Source organism: Ranitomeya variabilis, chromosome 6 (genome assembly GCF_051348905.1).
Source record: "Ranitomeya variabilis isolate aRanVar5 chromosome 6, aRanVar5.hap1, whole genome shotgun sequence".
Lineage (NCBI taxonomy): Eukaryota > Metazoa > Chordata > Amphibia > Anura > Dendrobatidae > Ranitomeya > Ranitomeya variabilis.
In genome coordinates, this window is record NC_135237.1 from 26044620 (window position 1) to 26070793 (window position 26174).

A 26174-nucleotide genomic window follows, 5' to 3' on the forward strand; every position below is an offset into this window, starting at 1 on the left:
TTCATTTTATGCTTTAAAAATAATTTTATTTGCATTTTATTTCTCGTGTTCCTTGACATGATGACAACTCGGCTCCTATGCATTAGGCAGGATAGAGAGGGGCACGTCCTCTATTATCTGTGTATGCGCCTCGTCAGGCAGCGGACGACCCCTGGAACTCTGCTGTACAATAAAAGGAAGTTCCAACACCTATAATGCACATGGCAAGATTTGCATTTACTGTAATCTTTTGTATACACCAAATATATAGTATTCATGATCCTGGTAATTATCAGCATGGCTGATTAAGAATCAATAATTACAGGTGGTTATTGCTTTACTGCTCTGTGACCGTCATTTGTATCACTGATATCCCCGAGCTGTGAGATACACAGGTCACACGTACATAACCTGTTGGTAAAAGCAAGGTCGTATCTATAGGGGATGCAGGGGTTGTTGTCAAACAGACCTTACCCTGGAACTTGATAGGACCTCAAGGTCTCTAATCCCCATAGGAAGACGCCAAGGTTGTAAGTGGCACACGGGGGCTGTTTGCAATTTGGATAAATAAGCGATAGATGTAGCAAATCAATCCTACAATAGATTCAATTTTAGGTTATATACTATAAGGGAACAAGTGACGACTTTCTTCCATTGTATGATCTTTTGATTCCTGCAGCCTCTTTATAAATGAGGGGAGGATAGGAGGGGGATGCAGCTGCATGGAGATATGCAAATAATGCTGTGAGATGAAATGGAGGGGGATCATTCTACAATTACTGTACCCCCTGGATTATGGATCACAATCACCAACTGAATGCTAAAAGAAGAGAGAAAACACAGCTTTGACATCACTCCAGGACATTCTCAGCCATCAAAAATTCTATTCCTAATATCTGTGTGCATCTCCAATCATAATGACAAAAGTTACATTCTCCAATGAACAACAGTTCCAGGTTTTTTTTTTTAGAACTGTGAGTCCATTGTCTTCCCTCCATTGAAGACGACTTAGAAAGATTAAAAAATGTAAGCCCTTCCCTGTCCCCAAATTATTGACTAAAGGAGGCAGGAAATCGACTTCATTACGATAAGGTCCAAAACTGATATAATACTTTTTTTGTCTTTGCAAAGCACCAAGTTAAGAGTTGTGGTCACCAGATGGGAGTTGTAGTTGTTTCCCAATAACTGGCGAGTCCTAGGTGGACCAAGAGGCAGATCTTGATGTTTATCATTCTACAGAGATACCCAGTTGGGGTGAGCACCATGATAGACCCAACATAGTGTTATTGCAAGGGTTGTATAATTAAATGGGTATTATTGTAGCCAAAATAATTGATTACCTATCTACTGGTTGGGATATAAATATTTTATTGGTAGTGGTTTATCTGTTGTGGTGAAGGTGGGGTATGACCTCTAGAGCCCCCACAATTGTTGGAGATACACTAGTTCCCCAAACCAACTGTATAGAGTCTGAGTGACATGGTGGTCCATTATGTGCCCTCCCTCTCCATCCAACAGCTTGGACAAAGTGAATCTTTGTAAACGAACCCTAAGTTTAACGGCAGCTAAACAGCAAAGATCATGGATGGCATTTAGTAAGATACAGCTAACCACTGATCACTATTATTGGTGAAGGTCCCAGCCGCCGGACCCCCACCAAACTAATAATGATCACGAATCTGGTATAAAGGTGATAAATGCTTTTGCCAGATGCCTCTTTAAAATGAATACAATGAATCTGTTGCTTAGCAACCGCTTAGAATGTTACAATTCGAACATTCCATCAATAGGAGGAATGAGCCGGGGGAACCACGGATGATCCCAACCTTCATTATTACAGCAAAAGATCTTGATGGATGAGGTATATAATTTGTCCAAAATGTCCAGGTAATTTGTCCTTTTACTGTTTTACCATTTTTTGGAATCCCAAGCCAAAAACCAGCCGGTGAACGTAGGCGGCTCGTGTCCTTGCTTGATGACGGTGATGGGGATGTTTTTGTCTCTTCCTGATGGATCACTCTCCAGATATCGTTTGGCTATAACCAAAATATGTCAGTCAGATGAATCAAGAAAAAAAAGAGCATAGTGATGTAATAAACAAGCGAGGACCAGAAAGGGAGTTGTAAACTGGCTATTAAAGGATTTCTCTATTTTGAACAGTCCATATTTTTCCCTAAGAAATAATCTGATCACAAAAAATGTATTTTCTATTTGAACTCTGAGCAGTCAGAGGTTTGCTGGGAGAAAATCTGGTAGTAAGTGTTCAAATTCCCTGCACTGCCTCTACAGGAGGGAAGTAGGTATTACACCGTGTCCACTGAAATCAATAGGATGTCTATAGAATGCAAGACAGGTCCTCCAGAGTGAGAGGCACTCTTATACAGTAACCATTCACCACTCAGGCCAAGAGACGAGGATCTTGAACATATCCCCCCTATAGTAACTGGATAAACTCTTTAAGTTTGCAGTGGTTGAGAGTACCTATCAACTTTTGCTGGTTGTGTCCTACTTAAAACAAAATACAATATGTTCCCTCATAGGGAGCATATTGGCTTTCAAAATCAAATATGGAGCAATGTGAATTGCCCCCCTATGTACAGGCGTTCTCCTAGCATGCCCTAACTGCCCTTGGCTTCATGTTGGAGATGACAAGCTTTAGGCAAATGGTTGATGTCCTAAAAACTAGCCCCACCAGAAGGGTCTATAGCTAAGCACCCCACTAAAGAGGGATTGCCGAGCAAGAGACCCTAGATAGACATGGTCTCAATGACTTTTTGCAAACATGTACCCAATGTTTTCCCAGTGAGTTCAATATATAATAACAAGTCGTAGAAAAAATCTGTAGACTGCAGCTTCTCCAGGGAATGTGGAGGAGATTAGTTCCTGGTGAGGACAGCTGCCTTTGTAGTGGTAGATCTATATTAGATCAATCCATTAACCTTTAGCCATGATATTTTTGACCAGATCATTCAAAAAACTTTCATTCCAGGTTTGTTCCCATAAATATAATGGTGTAGATCTTCATCCAAGATTAAAGCACCTGATGAGTATGGCCACTGAATGGCCACCATGATGGTGTAGTTGGAGAAGACAACTGCTGACCAAAGAGACAGACTCACCTGCCACCAGTGATTCCTTCTTCTCTACGTCATTGGAATCGATTCCAATCCACAAAAATATCTATAAAACATTGCAAAGAATGATGTGTATAAGATAATCAGGACTGGTGGTCCTTTTCTACTGAGCAACTACAGACCGGTCAGAAGATAGAGAGGACAGGGAAGAGGTCCATGGACTGGAACACAAGAAGATTCTCAAGATGGTCCAGCATCTTAATAGATAATGAAGCCCACGAGGTCCAGGATAGGACAACCCTGAGAACGCCAATGGAACTGATCTTTTTGTGGGTTCCATACTTTTAAATGTAGGTGATAAGGGAGTCACAAAAAATCTACCATAATTGTCTTTATTGATGCTGTGATATGGGGATTGAGACTTTAATGTAGGATGCAGCTATAAGGGGCAAAAAGGCTACAGCTGCCCCGTGATGACTGAGGGGCCCAGAGGAACTAACATTATAAATTATGTACACTGTGTACAGAATTATTAGGCAAGTTGTATTTTGATCACATGATACTTTTTATACATGTTGTCCTACTCCAAGCTGTTCAGGCTGAGAGCCAACTATCAGTTAAGTAAATCAGGTGATGGGTATCTCTGTAATGAGGAGGGGTGTTGTCTAATGACGGCAAAACCCTATATAAGGTGTGCTTAATTATTAGGCAACTTCCTTTCCTTTGGCAAAATGGGTCAGAAGAGAGATTTGACGGCTCTGAAAATTCCAAAATTATGAGATGTCTTGCAGAGGGATGCAGCAGTCTTGACATTGCCAAACTTTTGAAGCGTGATCACCGAACAATCAAGCGTTTCATGGCAAATAGCTAACAGGGTCGCAAGAAGCGTGTTGGGCAAAAAAGGCGCAAAATAACTGCCCATGAATTGAGGAAAATCGAGCGTGAAGCCGCCAAGATGCCATTTGCCACCAGTTTTGCCATATTTCAGAGGTGCAACGTTACTGGAGTAACAAAAAGCACAAGGTGTGCGATACTCAGGGACACGGCCAAGGTAGGGAAGGCTGAAAAACGACCACCTTCAAGCAAGAAACCTAAGATAAAACGTCAAGACTGGGCCAAGAAATATCTTAAGACTGACTTTTCAAAGGTTTTATGGACTGATGAAATGAGAGTGACTCTTGATATGCCGGATGGATGGGCCAGAGGCTGGATCAGTAAAAGGGCAGAGAGCTCCACTCCGACTCAGACGCCAGCAAGGTGGAGATGGGGTACTGGTATGGGCTGGGATCATCAAAGATGAACTTGTGAGATCTTTTCGGGTTGAGGATGGAGTGAAGCTCAACTCCCAGACCTACTGCCAGTTTCTGGAAGACAACTTCTTCAAGCAGTGGTACAGGAAGAAGTCGGTATCGTTCAAGAAAAACATGATTTTCATGCAGGACAATGCTCCATCACATGCCTCCAACTACTCCACAGCGTGGCTGGCCAGTAAAGGTCTCAAAGAAGGAAAAATAATGACATGGCCCCCTTGTTCACCTGATCTGAACCCCATAGAGAACATGTGGTCCCTCATAAAATGTGAGATCTACAGGGAGGGAAAACAGTCCACCTCTCGGAACAGTGTCTGGAGGCTGTGGTGGCTGCTGCACGCAATGTTCATCGTAAACAGATCAAGCAACTGACAGAATCTATGGATGGAGGCTGCCGAGTGTCATCATAAAGAAAGGTGGCTATATTGGTCACTAATTTTTTTTTTATTTTTTTTTTGCATGTCAGAAATGTTTATTTCTAAATTTTGTGCAGTTATATTGGTTTACCTGGTGAAAATAAACAAGTGAGATGGGAATATATTTGGTTTTTATTAAGTTGCCTAATAATTCTGCACAGTAATAGTTACCTGCACAAACAGATATCCTCCTAAGATGGACAAATCTAAAAAAAACCACTCCAACTTCCAAAAATATTAAGCTTTGATATTTATGAGTCTTTTGGGTTGATTGAGAACATAGTTGTTGATCAATAATAAAAAAATAATCCTCTAAAATACAACTTGCCTAATAATTCTGCACACAGTGGATATACTGTATGGTAGGTGGGGGCTTCTGTTACATGTTCTGTTTCTGCATGAACTAAGTGATCACAGAACCCTTCAGAGTTTTTATTACTTCTTGAATATCTCAAGTAAGGCTCTTATCACATAGTGTTCTATAATCCAGAGTATCCAATAATACGGTAACCAATCCCATTTCAGCCAGGTGATAGGCGAGATTACCTGCTCCCAGGTGTCCAGCATCATGACGTCATCCTCGGCCAGGTCTTCTTGTGTGAACTCCCCGGGAACTTCTTCAACCTACCAGGCACCATGGAGGAGAGAGGTGATCACAGGGTTAATATAGACATTGCCACAAAGTAGCCAGATGCACCCACTCCCCTTATACAATCTCATTCCTGAAATACTCTGTACAGCCAGTATAGTACATTGTATGGTGATAATACTAGTTACCAAAGGTTTTTGCTCATCTTTACGTCTTGGCAGGTTAGATTATATTGAGACTAAAATTTGGGTGCAATTTAGGCATATGGGGTCACATTTTAAGGCACGCTTCTATACTATAAGTCACACCCCTCCACTTTGCCATGTTCCCGCTTCATTGTTTTAACAGTATTGGGAAAACTTGTAACAAAACTTGCATTCTCTTGGATCTCTTCGCAGCATTCGACACTGTGGACCTTCAGCTCCTCCTCACTATGCTCTGCTCCATCGGCCTTAAGGACATCGTTCTCTCCTGGTTCTCCTCCTATCTCTCTGCTCTTTCACTGTATGTTTTGCTGGTTCCTCCTCCTCTCACCTTCCCCTTACTGTTGGGGTTCCTCAAGGATCAGTCCTAGGCCCCCTCCTCTTCTCTTTGTATACTGCCCCTATTGGACAAACAATCAGTAGGTTTGGTTTCCAGTACCATCTCTATGCTGATGACACCCAATTATACACTTCTCCTGATATCACGCCTGACTTTTTAGAAAACACCAGTGATTGTCTTACCGCTGTCTCTAACATCATGTCCTCCATCTATCTGAAACTGAACCTGTCTAAAACTGACTTCCTCGTGTTCTCTCCCTCTACTAACCTACCTTTGCCTGACATTGCCATCTCCGTGTTCCACCATTACTCCAAAGCAACATGCCCGCTGCATTGGGGTCATCCGTGATTCTGAGCTTTCGTTCACCCCCCATATTCGATCACTGGCTCGCTCTTCTTATCTGCATCTCAAAAACATTTCTAGAATTCGCCCTTTTCTTACTTTCGACTCTGCAAAAACTCTTACTGTCTCACTTATTCATTCTCGTCTGGACTATTGTAACTCTCTACTAATCGGCCTCCCTCTTACCAAACCCTCCACGCGCCAATCTGTCCTGAATGCTGCTTGTTATGGACCTGGTGGTTAGGAGCACCCGAAATGACCTGATGGTTAAAATGGAAAAACCTGGGACAAGCTCTGAGGTAGTGGTAACTCTACTGACCGCAATCCCTAATCCTAATCCCTAATCCTATCACACACACTAGAAATAGCCGTGGAGCGTACCTAACTCTCCCTAGACGCCTCTTCACAGCCTAAGAGCTAACTACCCCTAAAGATAGAAATAGTAGCCTACCTTGCCTCAGAGAAATTCCCCAAAGTAAGGTAGCCCCCCACAAATATTGACTGTGAGTTAAGAGGAAGTAACAAACACAGGAATGAAACAGATTTTAGCAAAGGAGGCCGAATCTTCTCTTAGGAAAGGGAACTATGCGGTCAGTATTAAAAACTACAAAAAAACCACGCAGAGTGTGCAAAAAGACCTCCACACCGACTCACGGTGTGGAGGTGCAGCTCTGCACCCCCAGAGCTTCCAGCTAGCAAGGAAATATCATAATAGCAAGCTGGACAAAAACATAACATGTACTGAGAAATATATTCAAAAACCAATGAACAGCAAATGGACTAGCAAGGACTTAGCTTCTGCTGGAGTAGACAGGTCATCAGAGAAATCCAAGAGAGATCTGAACCAGTACTGAGACATTGACAGCTGGCATGAATTAACGACCTGGGCAGAGTTAAATAGGGAAGCCAGCAGCAGGAATAAACGAGGGCAGCTGAGAAAGCCAACCTCAAAGATCAGCAGTTCCACTTAAAGCCACCAGAGGGTGTCCAAGGACAGAACTCACCAAAGTACCATTCACGACCACAGGAGGGAGCCCGAGAACGGAATTCACAACAGTACCCCCCCTTGAGGAGGGGTCACCGAACCCTTACCAGAGCCCCCAGGCCGATCAGGACGAGCCACATGAAAGGCACGAACCAAATCGGCAGCATGGACATCGGAGGCAACAACCCAGGAATTATCCTCCTGACCATAGCCCTTCCATTTAACCAGGTACTGAAGCTTCCGTCTCGAAACACGAGAATCCAAAATCTTCTCCACCACATACTCCAACTCCCCCTCAACCAACACCGGAGCAGGAGGATCAACGGAAGGAACCATAGGCGCCACATATCTCCGCAACAACGACCTATGGAACACATTATGGATGGCAAAAGAAGCTGGAAGGGCCAAACGAAATGACACAGGATTGATAACTTCAGAAATCTTATAAGGACCAATGAAACGAGGCTTGAACTTAGGAGAAGAAACCTTCATAGGAACAAAACGAGAAGACAACCAAACCAAATCCCCAACACGAAGTCGGGGACCAACACAGCGACGGCGGTTAGCGAAACGTTGCGCCTTCTCCTGAGACAACGTCAAATTGTCCATCACGTGAGTCCAAATTTGCTGCAACCTGTCCACTATAGAATCCACACCAGGACAGTCAGAAGGCTCAACCTGCCCTGAAGAAAAACGAGGATGAAAACCAGAATTACAAAAAAAAGGCAGAACTAGCCCGATTATTAAGGGCAAACTCGGCCAATGGCAAGAAGGTCACCCAATCATCCTGTTCAGCAGAGACAAAGCATCTCAGATAGGTCTCCAAGGTCTGATTAGTTCGTTCGGTTTGGCCATTTGTCTGAGGATGGAACGCTGAAGAAAAAGACAAATCAATGCCCATCTTAGCACAAAAGGACCGCCAAAACCTAGAAACAAACTGGGAACCTCTGTCCGACACAATGTTCTCCGGAATGCCATGCAAACGAATCACATGCTGAAAAAATAATGGAACCAAATCAGAGGAGGAAGGCAATTTAGGCAAGGGTACCAAATGGACCATCTTAGACAACCGATCACAAACCACCCAGATGACAGACATCCTTTGAGAGACAGGAAGATCAGAAATGAAATCCATGGAAATATGCGTCCAGGGCCTCTTCGGGACAGGCAAAGGCAAAAGCAACCCACTGGCACGAGAACAGCAAGGTTTGGCCCGGGCACAAGTCCCACAGGACTGCACAAAAGAAAGCACATCCCGTGACAAGGAAGGCCACCAAAAGGACCTAGCAACCAAATCTCTGGTACCAAAAATCTCAGGATGACCAGCCAATACTGAACAATGAACCTCAGAAATAACCCTACTAGTCCATCTATCAGGGACAAACAGTTTCTCCACAGGACAGCGGTCAGGTCTATCAGCCTGAAACTCCTGCAGCACCCGCCGCAAATCAGGGGAGATGGCAGACAAAACCACCCCCTCTCTGAGAATACCAGCCGGCTCAGAGACTCCTGGAGAATCAGGCAAAAAACTCCTAGAAAGGGCATCAGCCTTCACATTCTTAGATCCCGGAAGGTATGAGACCACAAAATCGAAACTGGAGAAAAACAGTGACCATCGAGCCTGTCTAGGATTCAACCTCTTGGCGGACTCGAGGTAAGTCAGATTCTTGTGATCAGTCAAGACCACCACGCGATGTTTGGCTCCCTCAAGCCAATGTCGCCACTCCTCAAATGCCCACTTCATAGCCAACAACTCCCGATTGCCGACATCATAATTACGCTCAGCAGGCGAAAACTTTCTAGAAAAGAAAGCACAGGGCTTCATCAAAAGCCATCAGAACTTCTCTGAGACAAAACAGCCCCTGCCCCAATCTCAGAAGCATCAACCTCGACCTGAAAAGGGAGCAAAACATCTGGCTGACGCAACACAGGGGCCGAAGTAAAACGACGTTTAAGCTCCTGAAAAGCCTCAACGGCCGCAGGGGACCAGTTCACTACATCAGCGCCTTTCTTCGTCAAATCAGTCAAAGGCTTAACCACACTAAAAAATTAGCGATGAAGCGACGATAAAAATTAGCAAAGCCCAGGAACTTCTGAAGACTCTTCACAGATGTAGGTTGAGTCCAATCATAAATGGCCTGAACTTTAACAGGGTCCATCTCGATAGTAGAAGGGGAAAAAATGAAGCCCAAAAAGGAAACCTTCTGAACTCCAAAGAGGCATTTAGACCCCTTCACAAACAACGCATTAGCACGAAGGACCTGGAACACCATCCTGACCTGCCTCACATGGGACTCCCAATCATCCGAAAAGACCAAAATATCATCCAAATATACAATCATGAACCTATCCAGATACTTCCGGAAGATGTCGTGCATAAAGGACTGAAACACAGATGGGGCATTAGAAAGCCCGAATGGCATCACCAGGTACTCAAAATGGCCCTCGGGCGTATTAAATGCTGTTTTCCATTCATCGCCCTGTTTAATACGCACAAGATTATACGCCCCTCGAAGATCAATCTTGGTAAACCAACTAGCCCCCTTAATCCGAGCAAACAAATCAGACAACAGAGGCAAAGGGTACTGAAATTTGACCGTGATTTTATTGAGAAGGCTGTAATCTATACAGGGTCTCAGAGAGCCATCCTTCTTGGCCACAAAAAAGAACCCTGCTCCCAACGGTGACGAAGACGGGCGAATATGCCCTTTCTCCAAGGACTCCTTTACAAAACTCCGCATAGCGGCATGTTCTGGCACAGATAAATTAAACAGTCGGCCCTTAGGGAACTTACTACCAGGAATCAAATTAATAGCGCAATCACAGTCCCTATGAGGAGGTAGGGCACTGGACTTGGGCTCCTCAAATACATCCTGGTAATCCGACAAAAACTCAGGAATTTCAGAAGGAGTGGAAGAAGAAATTGACATCAAAGGAACATCAGTATGTATCCCTTGACAACCCCAACTAGACACAGACATTGATTTCCAATCCAGTACTGGATTATGAACCTGTAACCATGGCAAACCCAACACGACAACATCATGCAAATTATGCAACACCAAAAAGCGAATATTTTCCTGATGTGCGGGAGCCATGCACATGGTCAGCTGAGTCCAGTACTGAGGTTTATTCTTGGCCAAAGGCGTAGCATCAATTCCCCCTTAAGGGAATAGGAATCTGCAAAGGCTCCAAGAAAAAACCACAGCATCTGGCAAACTCCAAGTCCATCAAATTCAGAGCAGCGCCAGAATCCACAAATGCCATAACAGAGTAGGACGACAATGAGCAAATCAGAGTAACAGATAAGAGAAATTTAGGCTGCACAGTACTAATGGTGACAGACCTAGCGAACCTCTTAGTGCGCTTAGGACAATCAGAGATAGCATGAGAAGAGTCACCACAGTAAAAACACAGCCCATTCTGACGTCTGTGTTCTTGCCGTTCAGCTCTGGTCAAAGTCCTATCACATTGCATAGGCTCAGGCCTTTGCTCAGAGGACACCGCCAAATGGTGCACAACTTTGCGCTCGCGCAAACGCCGATCAATCTGAATGGCCAAAGACATTGATTCACTCAGACCAGCAGGCGTGGGGAACCCCACCATAACATCCTTAAGGGCTTCAGAAAGACCCTTTCTGAAAATTGCTGCCAGGGCACACTCATTCCATTGTGTAAGCACAGACCACTTTCTAAACTTCTAGACAGACAGAGGATAGGAAAGGGAACTATGCAGTCAGTATTAAAAACTACAAAAAAACCACGCAGAGTGTGCAAAAAGACCTCCACACCGACTCACGGTGTGGAGGTGCAGCTCTGCACCCCCAGAGCTTCCAGCTAGCAAGGAAATATAATAGCAAGCTGGACAAAAACATAACATGTACTGAGAAATATATTCAAAAACCAATGAACAGCAAATGGACTAGCAAGGACTTAGCTTCTGCTGGAGTAGACAGGTCATCAGAGAAATCCAAGAGAGATCTGAACCAGTACTGAGACATTGACAGCTGGCATGAATTAACGACCTGGGCAGAGTTAAATAGGGAAGTCAGCAGCAGGAATAAACGAGGGCAGCTGAGAAAGCCAACCTCAAAGATCAGCAGTTCCACTTAAAGCCACCAGAGGGTGTCCAAGGACAGAACTCACCAAAGTACCATTCACGACCACAGGAGGGAGCCCGAGAACGGAATTCACAACAGCTGCTGCCAGGATCATATTCCTCACCAACCGTTACACCGATGCCTCTACCTTGTGCCAGTCATTACACTGGCTACCCATCCACTCCAGAATCCAGTACAAAACTACTACCCTCATCCACAAACCACTCCATGGCTCAGCACCACCCTACATCTCCTCTCTGGTCTCAGTCTATCACCCTACCCGTGCCCTCCGCTCCACTAATGACCTCAGGTTAGCATCCTCAATAATCAGAACCTCCCACTCCAGTCTCCAAGACTTTTCACATGCTGTGCCATTTCTTTGGAATGCACTACCCAGGTGTGATGGTGTGATATGTTATGTGGGTATCATTTTTGTGTATATTTATATTTTACTGATTATCATGGTGTTCTCTTGTAGGATGAGTTATTTGCCAATTGATGAATTGCTGTTATTTGCCATCTGATATCAGCCCCCACATTCCTGTACTGTTATCTCTCCACAGGGTCAGTGAATAAACCTGTTTGCTAATATGCTAATGACATATTGAACTAGCTTGTTGAATCAATGACCCCCTATAGTGCCTTAATCCACCAGGCACATTTGTCAGGTGTGGGAGGCCTGAAAACCACCCCAACCTGTCTGACTACTCCTGGACATAAGGAGAGGACAGGAGCTGGGGGGAAATCAGATCCTGTGTGGAACCATGATGTGAAGACAGCACGTCAGAGAGAGAAAGAAGGGAATATGGACTGTTATCCTCTATGCTGGATTGTTGGACTTTTATCCTGTTACTGAACTGCATTCGTGTTCTGGACTATTTTTTATCCTTTGTGTGGTGGATCGTATATGGACCTTTCGTATTTTTGCCTAAATAAAGGTCTTGGAATTGTTTACTATACTCTAGCTCTGTTCATTGTGTGATATCGGAGAAGGACCCTGTGACACCAGGTTAATATGATTAATCCCCAATCACCACAGCTTTAAGCGTTCCCTAAAAATGTATTTGTTCAGTCTGGCCTACCGCCTCAACGCATTAACCTAACTATCGCTGTGTGGCCCATTCAAAAAACTTCAACCATAATCAGGTTCCTCGCATCATGTTCTCATACACTTTATGCAGTTAATAGCCCGCTGTATCTGTACTGTTACATATTTAGGCCGATAACTGGTTCATGCAGCTTTACATGAACACCCGAGCCTTACACTATGGCTGGTCCGAACAACGAAAGCAATTGTTACCACCCACCTCTCGTGTCTCCCCTTTTCCTCATAGGTTGTAAGCTTGCGAGCAGGGCCCTCATTCCTCCTGGTATCTGTTTTGATCTGTGATTTATGTTATCCTGTAATGTCTATTGTCTGTACAAGTCCCCTCTATAATGTAAAGTGCTGCGGAATATGTTGGCGCTATATAAATAAAATTACTATAGCACTGGCTAACAGGGATGGGTCTCACATGTAGGACCCCTCCTATCACATCCTATTAAAGGATGGCATAATGGGAACACTTTTTAATTCTATGAAACATATGAAGAATCAGAATATTTACCAGAAATCTCCCGGTTCTATTGGAGCATCCATACAGTTTTGGTGGGTGATCTTCCAGTTGGGTTTCAAGGAGAGGAGACGTCTGATATTCCTTCTTACCGCCCAGAGTTGTCCAGAAAATGTCTGATAATAGAGCGACGTTTAAAAGATTATAATCTGTGCAGTCAGAGATCAGAGAAATCCAAAATGATCGTGAATTCATATGAGAACTGAATGTTTGTTTCCTGGATTGTCCCGGACATCTCAGTCTCCTGTAAAGCTGCTGACACCCACCACTAGGGGGCGCATGCTGCATCAGTGGGAGGTAGTGGACTGTATGTGCCGGGAGCGCCCCCTAGTGGTGACAGCAGGCAGCCAGAAAGGCTTTTATGTAAGTTTATGACTATGTGGGAGATTTGGAGCTTAGATCTTAAATCATATCTGTGGGAGCCAATGTATGTTGACGCCTGTAGAAGGCTTTGTATGGTGCATCTACGGCAAGAAATACAGGAATTGGTGGCATTTCTGGCAGACAATGTATAGCAGTTTCTGTGTCGAGCAATATCTGGTGGCATCTGTGGCCAGTGATTTTATGTGACGTTTGTGGCAAGGACATGTACATAATGATGACGAGCATCTGCTGATTGATCTCGTACCTGGCTCTTTGCCTTCTTCCACTTTTGTTCCTTTCCACTTCATAGTTGTCACCAGATATTCCGCGCCTTTGATTTCCTCCACATTTGCTCCTTTTCCAATCCACATAATGGCCGAGTCATTTGGGAATTTCAGCACAAAAGCATCGTTGGCGTTGAGCGCGCGGGCGTCAGCATCAACCTGCACATACACAAGGGCGCACTTTATTCTGGAGTCCGATCTGTGAAATCACTAAAAAACATCATTCCCATAAAAATAAATAAATCTACTAAATACAACTCCTTCAGTTCCTACAAGCTCAGCGTCTTCATATAAGCCCCAGTTGTCCAGAGTGTGTCACGTCCTCCTGGGAGACCTTGGGTTCTTGGGTAAGAAGATCACTACTTATTGTGAATCGCAGATCTTCCATTTAGCCTGTGTGTTTGTGTCCCATATTAAATGGATTTAGTTTACTTTGGTGCTGAAGACATTAAGACCCTTTCTATGCTGGTCAGAAGCTCCATTTTCAGCTGCTTCTGATCTGGTCATTACTTCTCTCTATAAAACCTGGCCAGACCTTCTCTTCCTTGCCAGTAAAAGCTTTGCTTCCTAGCTCCTTGGAGACTCTGTGCTGAATTTTCCTACTCCCATTTGGTTGGTACATTCCTATTCTTCACTATATACCTCCTTAACTTTGGTGAGTGTTTCTATGTTTGTTTCTTCTGTTATTCCTGCTTTGTCTTTGTATCTTGTTTACCTTACATTTTTGTCCCATGCGTCATGCGGTTGGGGAGGGGACAGACCAGGGTTTAACAGGAGCATAGTAAGGAGACTCAGGCCTCTCTACCTTCAAGAGTACCCCCAGAACAGGGATAGTTAGGGTCCCAGTTCCAGGGACAGTTAAGGCCCCCCTTCCTTACCGAAGACCAACACCGCATGGCACCAGAATAGGACAACTCCTGTACTTTCTACTGGGATGTTCCATTAACATCTTCTTTACCTCATTTATCCTCGTGATCGATCCTATGTTCTTTCTGACTTGGAAGAGCCGGATGGGGCGCGGAGGAGCCTGACCGCTCTTCCTGGATGTGCCGTCCTTGAAGACAATCAGCGGCTTGTCTTTGAATATGGCCAGAAGATGTGGAGGCTCCTTCCCCTGAGAGACGCGAGTCTAGAAAAACAAAGAAAAATAAAAAAAAAATGTATGACCCTAGAAAGGGATGAAAAAACGAAAACACAAAAATTAAAATTGTCCACGTCTGGAAGAGTTGGAACAAAAAAAAAAACGGTTGTAAACACGTGACAATATATTTACATCTGCTTTCCATAGACTGAAATGTTTTATAAAATAAATGTAATCCGTTTTTTATAAAAAGGATGAAAAGGCGCAGCAGACTGAGTTTTTTGCATCCTGTAAAAAAACGGATCAAAACAGACTTGTGCGCCTTTTAATACGGTTGTGGTTTCTTCTGTTACATGTTATGTAAACACAAATGTAACAATGGAAACTTTTTTTTTAATAGAACAAACAGATAAGTCAAATGCAGGAACGCGGCGGGGTGCTGACGACCGTAGACATTTATGACGTCTGTGGATTCAAAGTTTGTGCAAAAAATGCTGCCGAATCCAGAACTAAAAGTAACCAAACGTGAATCTATAGAAGGTCTCAATATTAGGGGGAAGCAAAGTAATAAAATACTGGAAACGAGCAGAAAAATAACAGAGGATTAATAATTATTCGTCCCGATGTTATTATCAGTCGGAGATGAAGTGAAGGATGATATAGCGGCAAAAACAAATTGTAGAAAAGCCGGAGACGTAATAGATGAAAGTCCGCGGTGATATGCCCCCGGGATCGGTGCGGTACTGACGTGAGTGGCTCCGGCCTTCATGGAGCGATCCAGCTGCACTGTGAGGAAGGCGGACGCCATGATCTCGTCCTTTGTCGAATGATTCCCCTGCCTGAAAGGAACAAACATATCAGATCTATAACAAAGAGGAAATCCATTAATCCGGATAAATGGCGGATTATAGGGAAAATAATTTGATGGTTAGTGGATGCCTCCCCTTCCCGCCTACACCTAAGAGCCATACGTTTCTTTACTCCTTCCACCCCCATCACCCTACGAGGTCTTGTGTTTTGCAGGAAAAGGTGAAGTTGAGCCTATCTATTGAAATACAACTGAACTGTAGACTCTAGGTCTTCTCCTAGGATCCCAGACACAGTTTGCTGCAGCTACGGCCACACACTGCACCATACCGACCTCTGACCGCTGCACATACCGACCTCTGCTGGTCAAGTGTAAGAATGCAGGCAACGGGCGGAGAACAGGATTTTTCTCTTGACAAAACCCTAACATCAAAGTTGAAGGTAAAAAAAAAACTCTAAACTTTTAAATCGCCACCATGAGAATTTAGTTCATTTTGATGCTACATATTTTTTTTGTGCACAAAAAGAACTGCAGCATCTTAAAGTTTTGGCAAAGTGGATGAGATTTCTAGAAATTTCATCCCTACATAACTTTTTTTTGCATAGAGTAAACTGACCTGCAGGGCTTTTTTTCTTTAAATCAGTAACTTAATTCCTCTTGCCGTAAATTTGTGATTTATTTTCCCCACAGATTTTAATGAGTTGAGGAGAATTCATAAGTAAAAAAAAAAGCAAAAAAAAAAAAGAAACACTCTCCAAAACACAATGAGGAAATGCAAGTAAACTAATGAAGCAAATTATTGCAGAAAATCTGTAGCATCAGAAATGCCACAAATACTCAGCAATACAACTTGGCCTAAGTTCACATGCAGCATTTTTGCACCAAAAAGAGTGTTTGGAGGAGAAATGCTGCGTGCCGTATTAAAAAAAAGCTGAAAAAATGCCAAAGGTGAGCATAACTTAAAGGTTAACAAAAGGAAAACTCACAACATTAACCCTCTGTCAGCTTTAAAGAAGAAAAAAAACTGCAAATAATGTTGGAATTTCTGTTTCTACTTACTTACCCCACCCATTTTAAAGAGTTTAAAGGGGTTCTATCAAATGGTTAAAGGGGTTGTCACCTTTCAGAAAATCTTTTTCCGTAGGCACAGATTGTTAAAAAAAATTAACAAGATAAATAAACTGTGCTTTACTCGCGCTCTCCAGGTCCAGCATTGAGTCTCCACCATGGCTCCTGGTGTGCGGTATTGTCTGACGACACATTGGTAGAGCAGCAACCAATCAGTGATCTCACCAGCTTTGCCCCTGTAGAAATAACACCCAGCATAGAGCGTCTGCACTGAGTGATTGGCTGCAGCTCTGTTGACATGAAATCAACGCTGCAGCTAATATCAGATCCTGGGAGCAGTGGCAAATAATCACCAGTGGACCGTGAAGGGTGAGTAAAGAGCAATGTGTTTTTTTCTTTATTTTGTTTTTAGGGATTTTCTGAAAAGGGAAAAATCCAACTAATGAAAATAAGCCCTTATACAGCAGCATCAATGGAACGATAAGAAAGGCATGACAATAAAAACTGCAAAAATTGCTTGGTCTTAAAATATGGTTTTGGGGGTTTTTTTGGGAGGGAGATTATTATTATTATTATTTATTTATATAGCACCATTGATTCCATGGTGCTGTACATGAGAAGGGGTTACATACAAGTTACAGATAACGCGTACAGTAAACTAACAATTACAGACTGATACAGAGGGGCGAGGACCCTGCCCTTGCAGGCTTACATTCTACAGGATGGTGGGGAAGGAGACAATAGGTTGGGGGTTGCAGGAGCTCCGGTGTTGATGAGGCGGTAGCTTCGGTAGTGATGAGGAGGCAGCGTGTTGTGAATTCCGTTCTGGAGCTCCCTCCTGTGGTTGCTAATGGTATTTTTGTAAGTTCTGCCCTTGGGCTCCCTCTGGTGGTTTCGAGTGGAACTGCTGCTCCGTTAGGTAGCTGTAGCAGCTGCCATCACTGATCGCCTTGCCTGGGTTTGTTATTTAAACCTGCTCTGGGCTTTAGTTCATGCCAGCTGTCAATGTTCTTAGGTTGGATTTGGTTCTCTCCTTGCATTTCTCATATGGCCTGTTCTTGTCAGCAAAAGGTAAGTTCTGCTAGTTCTTGTTCGTCCATTTGTTTTGGACATTATTGCTTTGCAAATATGTCTCTTTTTGTCCAGCTTGTCACTATGTGATATTCAGGCTAGCTGGAAGCTCTGGGAAGCAGATTTGCCCCTCCAAACCGTGAGTCGGTGTGGAGTTCATTTTTTGTAAACTCTGCGTGGATTTTTGTAGTTTTTAATACTGACCGCACAGTATCCTTTTCTCTCTGTCTATCAAGTTTAGTATTGGCCTCCTTTGCTGAAAACTGATTTCATTTCTGTGTATGTCATTTCCCTCTCCACTCACAGTCAATATTTGTGGGGGGCTATCTTTCCTTTTGGGATTTTCTCTGAGGCAACATAGCTTTCTATTTCCTTCTTTAGGGGTAGTTAATTCTTAGGCTGTGAAGAGGTGTCTAGGGAGAGTCAGGAACATCCCACGGCTATTACTAGTGTTGCTGTTAGGATTAGGGATTGCGGTAGTAGAGATACCACCTCCTCAGAGCTCGTCCCATGTTGCCTTTTAGCCACCAGGTCATATCGGTGTGGCCTCTTAACTACCAGGTCATAACAGCAGCGTGGTCAGTGCAGGCTGTAGGCTTTCCTGAAGAGATGAGTTTTCAGATTCCGTCTGAAGGATCCGAATGTGGTTGATAGTCGGACGTGTTGGGGCAAAGAATTCCAGAGGATGGGGGATATTCGGGAGAAGTCTTGGAGGCGATTGGATCAGGAGCGAATAAGTGTGGAGGAGAGAAGGAGGTCTTGGGAGGACCGGAGATTACGTGAGGGAAGATATCGGGAGATTAGTTCAGAGATATATGGAGGAGACAGGTTATGGAAGGCTTTGTAGGTCAGTATTAGTAATTTGAACTGAATACGCTGAGGGAATGGGAGCCAGTGAAGAGATTTGCAGAGGGGGGAAGCGGTGGAGTAGCGAGGAGAGAGATGAATTAGTCGGGCAGCAGAGTTAAGGATGGACTGGAGAGGTGCAAGGGTGTTAGCAGGGAGGCCGCAGAAAAGGATGTTGCAGTAGTCAAGGCGGGAGATGATGAGGGCATGCTCAAGCATTTTAGTAGATTGAAGGTTGAGGAAAGGACGGATTCTGGAGATATTTTTGAGCTGGAGGTGACAGGAGGTGGACAGAGCTTGGATGTGCAGTTTGAAGGACAGGGCAGAGTCGAAGGTTACTCCGAGCCAGCAGACTACCGGTACGGGGGAAAGCGTGATGTCATTAATGGTGATAGATAGATCAGGTATGGAAAATCTGTGGGATGGAGGAAAGATGATGAGTTCAGATTTGTCCACATTGAGTTTGAGGAAGTGAGAGGTGAAGAAGGAGGATATGGCTGATAGGCACTCTGGGATTCTGGACAGCAGAGCGGTGACGTCTGGGCCAGAGAGGTAGATCTGAGTGTCATCAGCATAGAGGTGGTACTGGAATCCATGGGACTTTGTGAGTTGTCCCAGGCCAAGTGTATAGACTGAGAAGAGTAGGGGTCCTAGAACAGAGCCTTGGGGGACTCCAACAGAGAGAGGGTGGGATGAGGAGGTAGTGTGGGAGAGGGAGATGCTGAATGTGCGGCTGGAAAGGTATGAGGAGATCCAGGATAGGGCGAGGTCTTTGATGCCAAAGGAGGAGAGGATCTTTAGTAGGAGGCAGTGGTCAACTGTGTCGAAAGCAGAGGACAGGTCTAGAAGGAGTAGTACAGAGTGTTGTCCAGTAGCTTTGGCGGTAAGTAGGTCGTTAGTGATTTTGGTCAGGGCAGTCTCAGTTGAGTGATGGGGGCGAAAACCAGATTGTAGATTGTCGAACAAGTTAGATGAGAGGTGGGAGGGAAGTTCAGAGTGGACGTGCTGCTCCAGGGAGTTTGGAAGCGAATGGGAGCAGCGATATTGGGCGATAGCTGGACATAGCAGTTGGGTCGAGGGTTGGCTTTTTAAGGATAGGCGTGATTGTGGCATGTTTGAATGCAGAAGGAAAGGTGCCAGAAGTTAGTGATAGGTTGAAGAGGTGGGTTAGGGATGGGATAAGTGTGGTGGTGAGGTTGGGGAGGAGGTGGGATGGGATGGGGTCGAGTGCACAGGTGGTGAGATGCGATTTGGAGAGGAGACAATTAAGCCCCCCTTCAGTGATGTTGGATAGGGAGGTTATGGGGTTTCGGCATTGGTCTGGTATACAAAGGAGATAAGTCAAAAATTGTGTTTTCGCCTTTTCTACTCACCAGGTATAAAGCACTGTTCCTTTAGCAGAAGTGTACAAAATTATGTAACAATCCCCACCATAGAATTGTCCATAAGTTTCAAGATCCACTGCGACTCTACCAGTGGATTCAACTCGCCAAATCTTCAAGAAAAAAAATATATTCACTGCAAAGTAGTTAAACACCTTTACATAAAGGGCAGTATTATAGTAGTTATGTTCTTGTACATAGGAGCAGTATTATAGTAGTTATATTCTTGTACATAGGGGTAGTATTATAGTGGTTATATTCTTGTACATAGGGGGCAGTATTATAGTAGTTATATTCTTGTACATAGAGGGCAGTATTATAGTAGTTATATTCTTGTACATAGGGGGCAGTATTATAGTAGTTATATTCTTGTACATAGGGGGCAGTATTATAGTAGTTATATTCTTGTACATAGGGGGCAGTATTATAGTAGTTATATTCTTGTACATAGGGGCAGTATTATAGTAGTTATATTCTTGTACATAGGGGGCAGTATTATAGTAGTTATATTCTTGTACATAGGGGGCAGTATTATAGTAGTTATATTCTTGTACATAGGGGGCAGTATTATAGTAGTTATATTCTTGTACATAGGGGGCAGTATTATAGTAGTTATATTCTTGTACATAGGGGGCAGTATTATAGTAGTTATATTCTTGTACATAGGAGCAGTATTATAGTAGTTATATTCTTGTACATAGGGGGCAGTATTATAGTAGTTATATTCTTGTACATAGGGGGCAGTATTATAGTACTTATATTCTTGTACATAGGGGCAGTATTATAGTAGTTATATTCTTGTACATAGGGGGCAGTATTATAGTAGTTATATTCTTGTACATAGGGGGCAGTATTATAGTAGTTATATTCTTGTACATAGGGGGCAGCATTATAGTAGTTATATTCTTGTACATAGGGGGCAGTATTATAGTAGTTATATTCTTGTACATAGGAGCAGTATTATAGTAGTTATATTCTTGTACATAGGAGGCAGTATTATAGTACTTATATTCTTGTACATAGGGGCAGTATTATAGTAGTTATATTCTTGTACATAGGAGCAGTATTATAGTAGTTATATTCTTGTACATAGGAGCAGTATTATAGTAGTTATATTCTTGTATATAGGAGCAGTATTATAGTAGTTATATTCTTGTACATAGGAGCAGTATTATAGTAGTTATATTCTTGTACATAGGGGACAGTACTATAGTAGTTATATTCTTGTATATACGGGGCAGTATTATAGTAGTTATATTCTTGTACATAGGAGTAGTATTATAGTAGTTATATTCTTGTACATGGGGGCAGTATTATAGTAGTTATATTCTTGTATATAGGAGCAGTATTATAGTAGTTATATTCTTATACATAGGAGCAGTATTATAGTAGTTATATTCTTATACATAGGAGCAGTATTATAGTAGTTATATTCTTGTACATAGTGGGCAGTATTATAGTAGTTATATTCTTGTACATAGGAGCAGTATTATAGTAGTTATATTCTTGTACATAGGAGCAGTATTATAGTAGTTATATTCTTGTACATAGGGGCAGTATTACAGTAGTTATATTCTTGTACATAGGGGTCAGTATTATAGCAGTTATATTCTTGTACATAGGGGGCAGTATTATAGCAGTTATATTCTTGTACATAGGAGCAGTATTATAGTAGTTATATTCTTGTACATAGGGGGAGTATTATAGTAGTTATATCCTTGTACATAGGGGCAGTATTATAGTAGTTATATTCTTGTACATAGGGGCAGTATTATAGTAGTTATATTCTTGTACATAGGAGCAGTATTATAGTAGTTATATTCTTGTATATAGTGGCAGTATTATAGTATTTATATTCTTGTATATAGGGGCAGTATTATAGTAGTTATATTCTTGTACATAGGAGCAGTATTATAGTAGTTATATTCTTGTATATAGGAGCAGTATTATAGTAGTTATATTCTTGTACATAGGAGCAGTATTATAGTAGTTATATTCTTGTACATAGGAGCAGTATTATAGTAGTTATATTCTTGTACATAGGGGCAGTATTACAGTAGTTATATTCTTGTACATAGGGGTCAGTATTATAGTAGTTATATTCTTGTACATAGGGGGCAGTATTATAGCAGTTATATTCTTGTACATAGGAGCAGTATTATAGTAGTTATATTCTTGTACATAGGGGGAGTATTATAGTAGTTATATCCTTGTACATAGGGGCAGTATTATAGTAGTTATATTCTTGTACATAGGGGCAGTATTATAGTAGTTATATTCTTGTACATAGGAGCAGTATTATAGTAATTATATTCTTGTATATAGTGGCAGTATTATAGTATTTATATTCTTGTATATAGGGGCAGTATTATAGTAGTTATATTCTTGTACATAGGGGGCAGTATTATAGTAGTTATATTCTTGTACATAGGAGCAGTATTATAGTAGTTATATTCTTGTACATAGGGGACAGTACTATAGTAGTTATATTCTTGTACATAGTGGGTAGTATTACAATAACTTAGCCTACGTAAATTTACCTCAACTTGTCCTGACCCGTCGTCAATCATGTTGTACTGAGCAGCCATTTTTGGAGAGCTGTGAAGCAATTTTGCATCAAACGGAGCTTGCTTAATATTTGCAATTCTTCCTTTAGTGACCACCTTCCCGAAGCCTTGACTTTGGTCTTTATCCCTCCAGTCTTTGAAATACTGTTTGAACATTGGGGTCTCCCCTTCATCTGGCAGAACTATGATCTGTGAGAGGAGCACATGGAGCTTATATAACAATGAGAATGGAAATGACAAATAGAGCAGAAAAAGAATCATTAATCTGTTAATTAATTAACAGACAACCCTGGCACACCAGCCTGACCAAAGAACTGAGGCGAGCTTCCAGGGCTGCTGAGCGCAGATGGAAAAGATCCCACTCCAATGACCACTTCATCGCATTCAAACAGTCCCTCACTACTTTCAAGACCACACTCGCCACAGCAAAACAAACCTACTTCTCATCTCTCATATCCTCCCTGTCTCACAACCCTAAACAGTTATTCAACACCTTCAATTCTCTCCTCCGTCCCCCAGCACCTCCTCCCTCCCCACTTATCTCTGCTGAAGACTTTGCCTCATTCTTCAAGCAGAAGATTGATAACATCAGAGACAGTTTTGGTCAACAACCCCCAGAGCCCTTCCTCCCAACTTCCCTACCCTCCACCTCCAAAACCAACTACTCCACCATTACAGAAGATCAACTCGCCACTCTACTCTCAAGATTGCATCTCACCACCTGTGCACTTGACCCGCTCCCATCCCACCTCATCCCAAACCTCACCACAATCTTCATCCCAACCCTAACCCATCTCTTCAACCTATCACTAACAACTGGTGTTTTCCCCTCAAGCTTTAAACATGCCTCCATCACACCTATCCTCAAAAAGCCCTCTCTTGACCCATCCTCTGTATCTACCTATCGCCCTATATCACTTCTCCCCTATGCCTCAAAACTACTGGAACAACGCGTCTACCTTGAACTGTCCTCCCATCTCTCTTCTTGCTCCCTCTTTGACCGCTTACAATCTGGCTTCCGGTCACACCATTCCACTGAAACTGCCCTAACTAAGGTCACCAATGACCTCTTAACCGCCAAGAGCAAGCGACACTACTCTGTTCTCCTCCTCCTCGACCTGTCGGCTGCCTTTGACACAGTGGACCATTCCCTATTATTACAGATCCTCTCATCCCTTGGCATCACAGACTTGGCCCTATCCTGGATCTCATCATACCTAACAGACCGGACATTCAGTGTCTCCCACTCACACACCACCTCCTCACCTCGCCCCCTATCTGTCGGAGTCCCACAAGGTTCAGTCCTTGGGCCCCTGCTCTTCTCCATTTACACCTTTGGCCTGGCACAGCTCATAGATCAGTATCACCTCTATGCTGATGACACACAGATCTACATCTCTGGACCAGATATCACCTCCCTACTAACCAGAATCCCTCAACGTCTATCCGCTATATCATCCTTCTTCTCCGCTAGATTTCTAAAACTTAACATGGACAAAACAGAATTCATCATCTTTCCCCCATCTCACGCGACCCCCCCAATGAACCTATCCATTACAGTAAATGGCTGCACACTCTCCCCAGTCCCACAAGCTCGCTGCCTCGGGGTTATCCTTGACGCTGATCTCTCCTTCAAACCACATATCCAAGCCCTTTCCACTTCCTGCCGACTTCAACTCAAAAATATTTCACGAATCCGTACATTCCTCAACCAAGAATCTGCAAAAACCCTAGTCCATGCCCTCATCATCTCTCGCCTTGACTACTGCAACCTCCTGCTCTGTGGCCTCCCCTCAAACACTCTTGCACCCCTCCAATCTATTCTAAACTCTGCTGCCCGACTAATCCACCTGTCCCCGCGCTATTCTCCGGCCTCTCCCCTCTGTCAATCCCTTCACTGGCTCCCCTTTGCCCAGAGACTCCAGTACAAAACCCTAACGATGACATACAAAGCCATCCACAACCTGTCTCCTCCATACACCTGTGACCTCGTCTCCCGGTACTTACCTACACGCACCCTCCGATCCTCACAAGATCTCCTTCTCTACTCCCCTCTTATCTCCTCTTCCCACAATCGTATACAAGATTTCTCTCGCGTATCACCCCTACTCTGGAACCCTCTACCACAACACATCAGACTCTCGCCTACCATCGAAACCTTCAAAAAGAATCTGAAGACCCACCTGTTCCGACAAGCCTACAACCTGCAGTAACCACCGATCGACCAAACCGCTGCATGACCAGCTCTACCCTCACCTACTGTATTCTCACCCATCCCTTGTAGATTGTGAGCCCTCGCGGGCAGGGTCCTCTCTCCTCCTGTACCAGTTATGACTTGTATTGTTCAAGATTATTGTACTTGTTTTTATTATGTATACCCCTCCTCACTTGTAAAGCGCCATGGAATAAATGGCGCTATAACAATAAATAATAATAATAATAATAATAATAATAATAATCTAGTAAAGTCTTATTCTACAGTAACTTCTGTGTTTCGGATCTATGTAAGCACAGCATTTGTGGAACCTATGGGAACTGTGTCGCTAATTACCTCTCTACTTGCAAATATCGATATATAAATGCCTGAGAGATACCTGTCCTGCAGCAAAGACTCACATCTACATGTGTGACCACAGAGAAAATTGCATGAATATATATATATATATATATATATATATATATACATATATATATACATGGAATGTATGACCATAGAGTGACCTATAATTTATACCAAGTTTTAATTTTTAGCAGATTTTTTTTTCTTCTAATGTTATATATGATGTTAGAAGAAACAAAAATCTGCTTAAAGTTAAAACTTGGTATGGTCACTCTATGATTATACATTCCATTTAATACCTGAGTGTTGGCTGCATAATTCATCTTTTTTAGATAATCTTCTGCTGTCTTCAGAGCCATCTTTTTCTCCTCCTTATTTGACTTTTTGCCTAAAAAAAATATTGATTTTTTTAAAGCTTAATCACTGTGGGCAGAGAATAATATTTTTATTTATTATTAATAATTATAACAATAATAATATTGTTATTATTATTTTTTTATTATTATCTATTTTTTTTTTTATTTACCTTTCCAAACAAAGATCTTGTCTCCTCCATACAGGATGAAACATTCCTCAGTCAGCAGCATGGACTTGGAGAACGGACTTTCCTCTGATACTGTGGTTATTTGCATGGATCCAGTTTCATCTGACACCTGTAATATAAGAGACGTATTGCTCACACATTTAAGAGATAACTAAGAAACTTTTCAGAATAAAGTGTTTTGTTTGCACATGAGAAATCACTATTTCTGGCCATTATATGACTTGCATCCTGCATTTCTCATCCCTGGGAGGCTCGATCTCTAATTTGCAGTTGACTCTGAGCTAGTAGGTGGGGACAATCTGCTATGATGTCTCTCATACACAGCACAAACAAAAACGAGGATTCCTTCTCTTTTTACATTTGGTAGCACAAAAAAAGAAGCAGCATAGGCAGGAGAACTATATTCAGCAATACTGAGCAGTGTAGCTGTGAATCCAGCACTATGATAAGCTGGCTAGAATTTCCACTAGAAGTTTCACTGCCTCTCACTCTGCTCCTCTCTATCCTTCTCCACCTCTCTGTTCTCCATAGAGAAAACTATGGGTGTAACCTACCCCTCTCTTTGATGATGATTTGAGGGCTGCTTCTTGGAGTGAATGATTAATGTAGGAGGAGAAGTGGCTCATAAGTGGAGAAAGAAGCAGATTTCT

At 42.8% G+C, this 26174-nt stretch overlaps 1 protein-coding gene and 1 long non-coding RNA gene across 5 annotated transcripts in view; one reads left to right on the forward strand and one right to left on the reverse strand.

Moving 5' to 3' along the window:
* The window catches only part of LOC143781465 (scinderin-like), a 54036-nt gene continuing 27862 nt past the window's right edge, over positions 1 to 26174 (reverse strand). Inside the window, exons 6-16 of the mRNA XM_077268087.1 lie at positions 25507 to 25633; positions 25280 to 25368; positions 22394 to 22609; positions 19845 to 19966; positions 15427 to 15517; positions 14556 to 14726; positions 13579 to 13756; positions 12945 to 13066; positions 5326 to 5403; positions 3099 to 3159; positions 1 to 2015 (exon numbers count right to left, since the gene is read on the reverse strand). Coding sequence (XP_077124202.1) covers positions 1888 to 2015; positions 3099 to 3159; positions 5326 to 5403; positions 12945 to 13066; positions 13579 to 13756; positions 14556 to 14726; positions 15427 to 15517; positions 19845 to 19966; positions 22394 to 22609; positions 25280 to 25368; positions 25507 to 25633 — 1383 coding nt within the window. The 3' untranslated portion in view covers positions 1 to 1887. The remainder of the gene's footprint in view (positions 2016 to 3098; positions 3160 to 5325; positions 5404 to 12944; positions 13067 to 13578; positions 13757 to 14555; positions 14727 to 15426; positions 15518 to 19844; positions 19967 to 22393; positions 22610 to 25279; positions 25369 to 25506; positions 25634 to 26174) is intronic.
* On the forward strand, positions 1757 to 25656 carry LOC143781466 (uncharacterized). 4 transcript variants are annotated; one of them, XR_013216723.1, is made up of 3 exons: positions 1757 to 1840; positions 5305 to 5428; positions 25541 to 25656. It is a non-coding gene; the product is annotated as an uncharacterized LOC143781466 (long non-coding RNA). The 4 variants fall into 4 exon arrangements; XR_013216725.1 differs by lacking the exon at positions 25541 to 25656 and adding an exon at positions 15756 to 15869; XR_013216724.1 differs by lacking the exon at positions 25541 to 25656 and adding an exon at positions 15768 to 15868.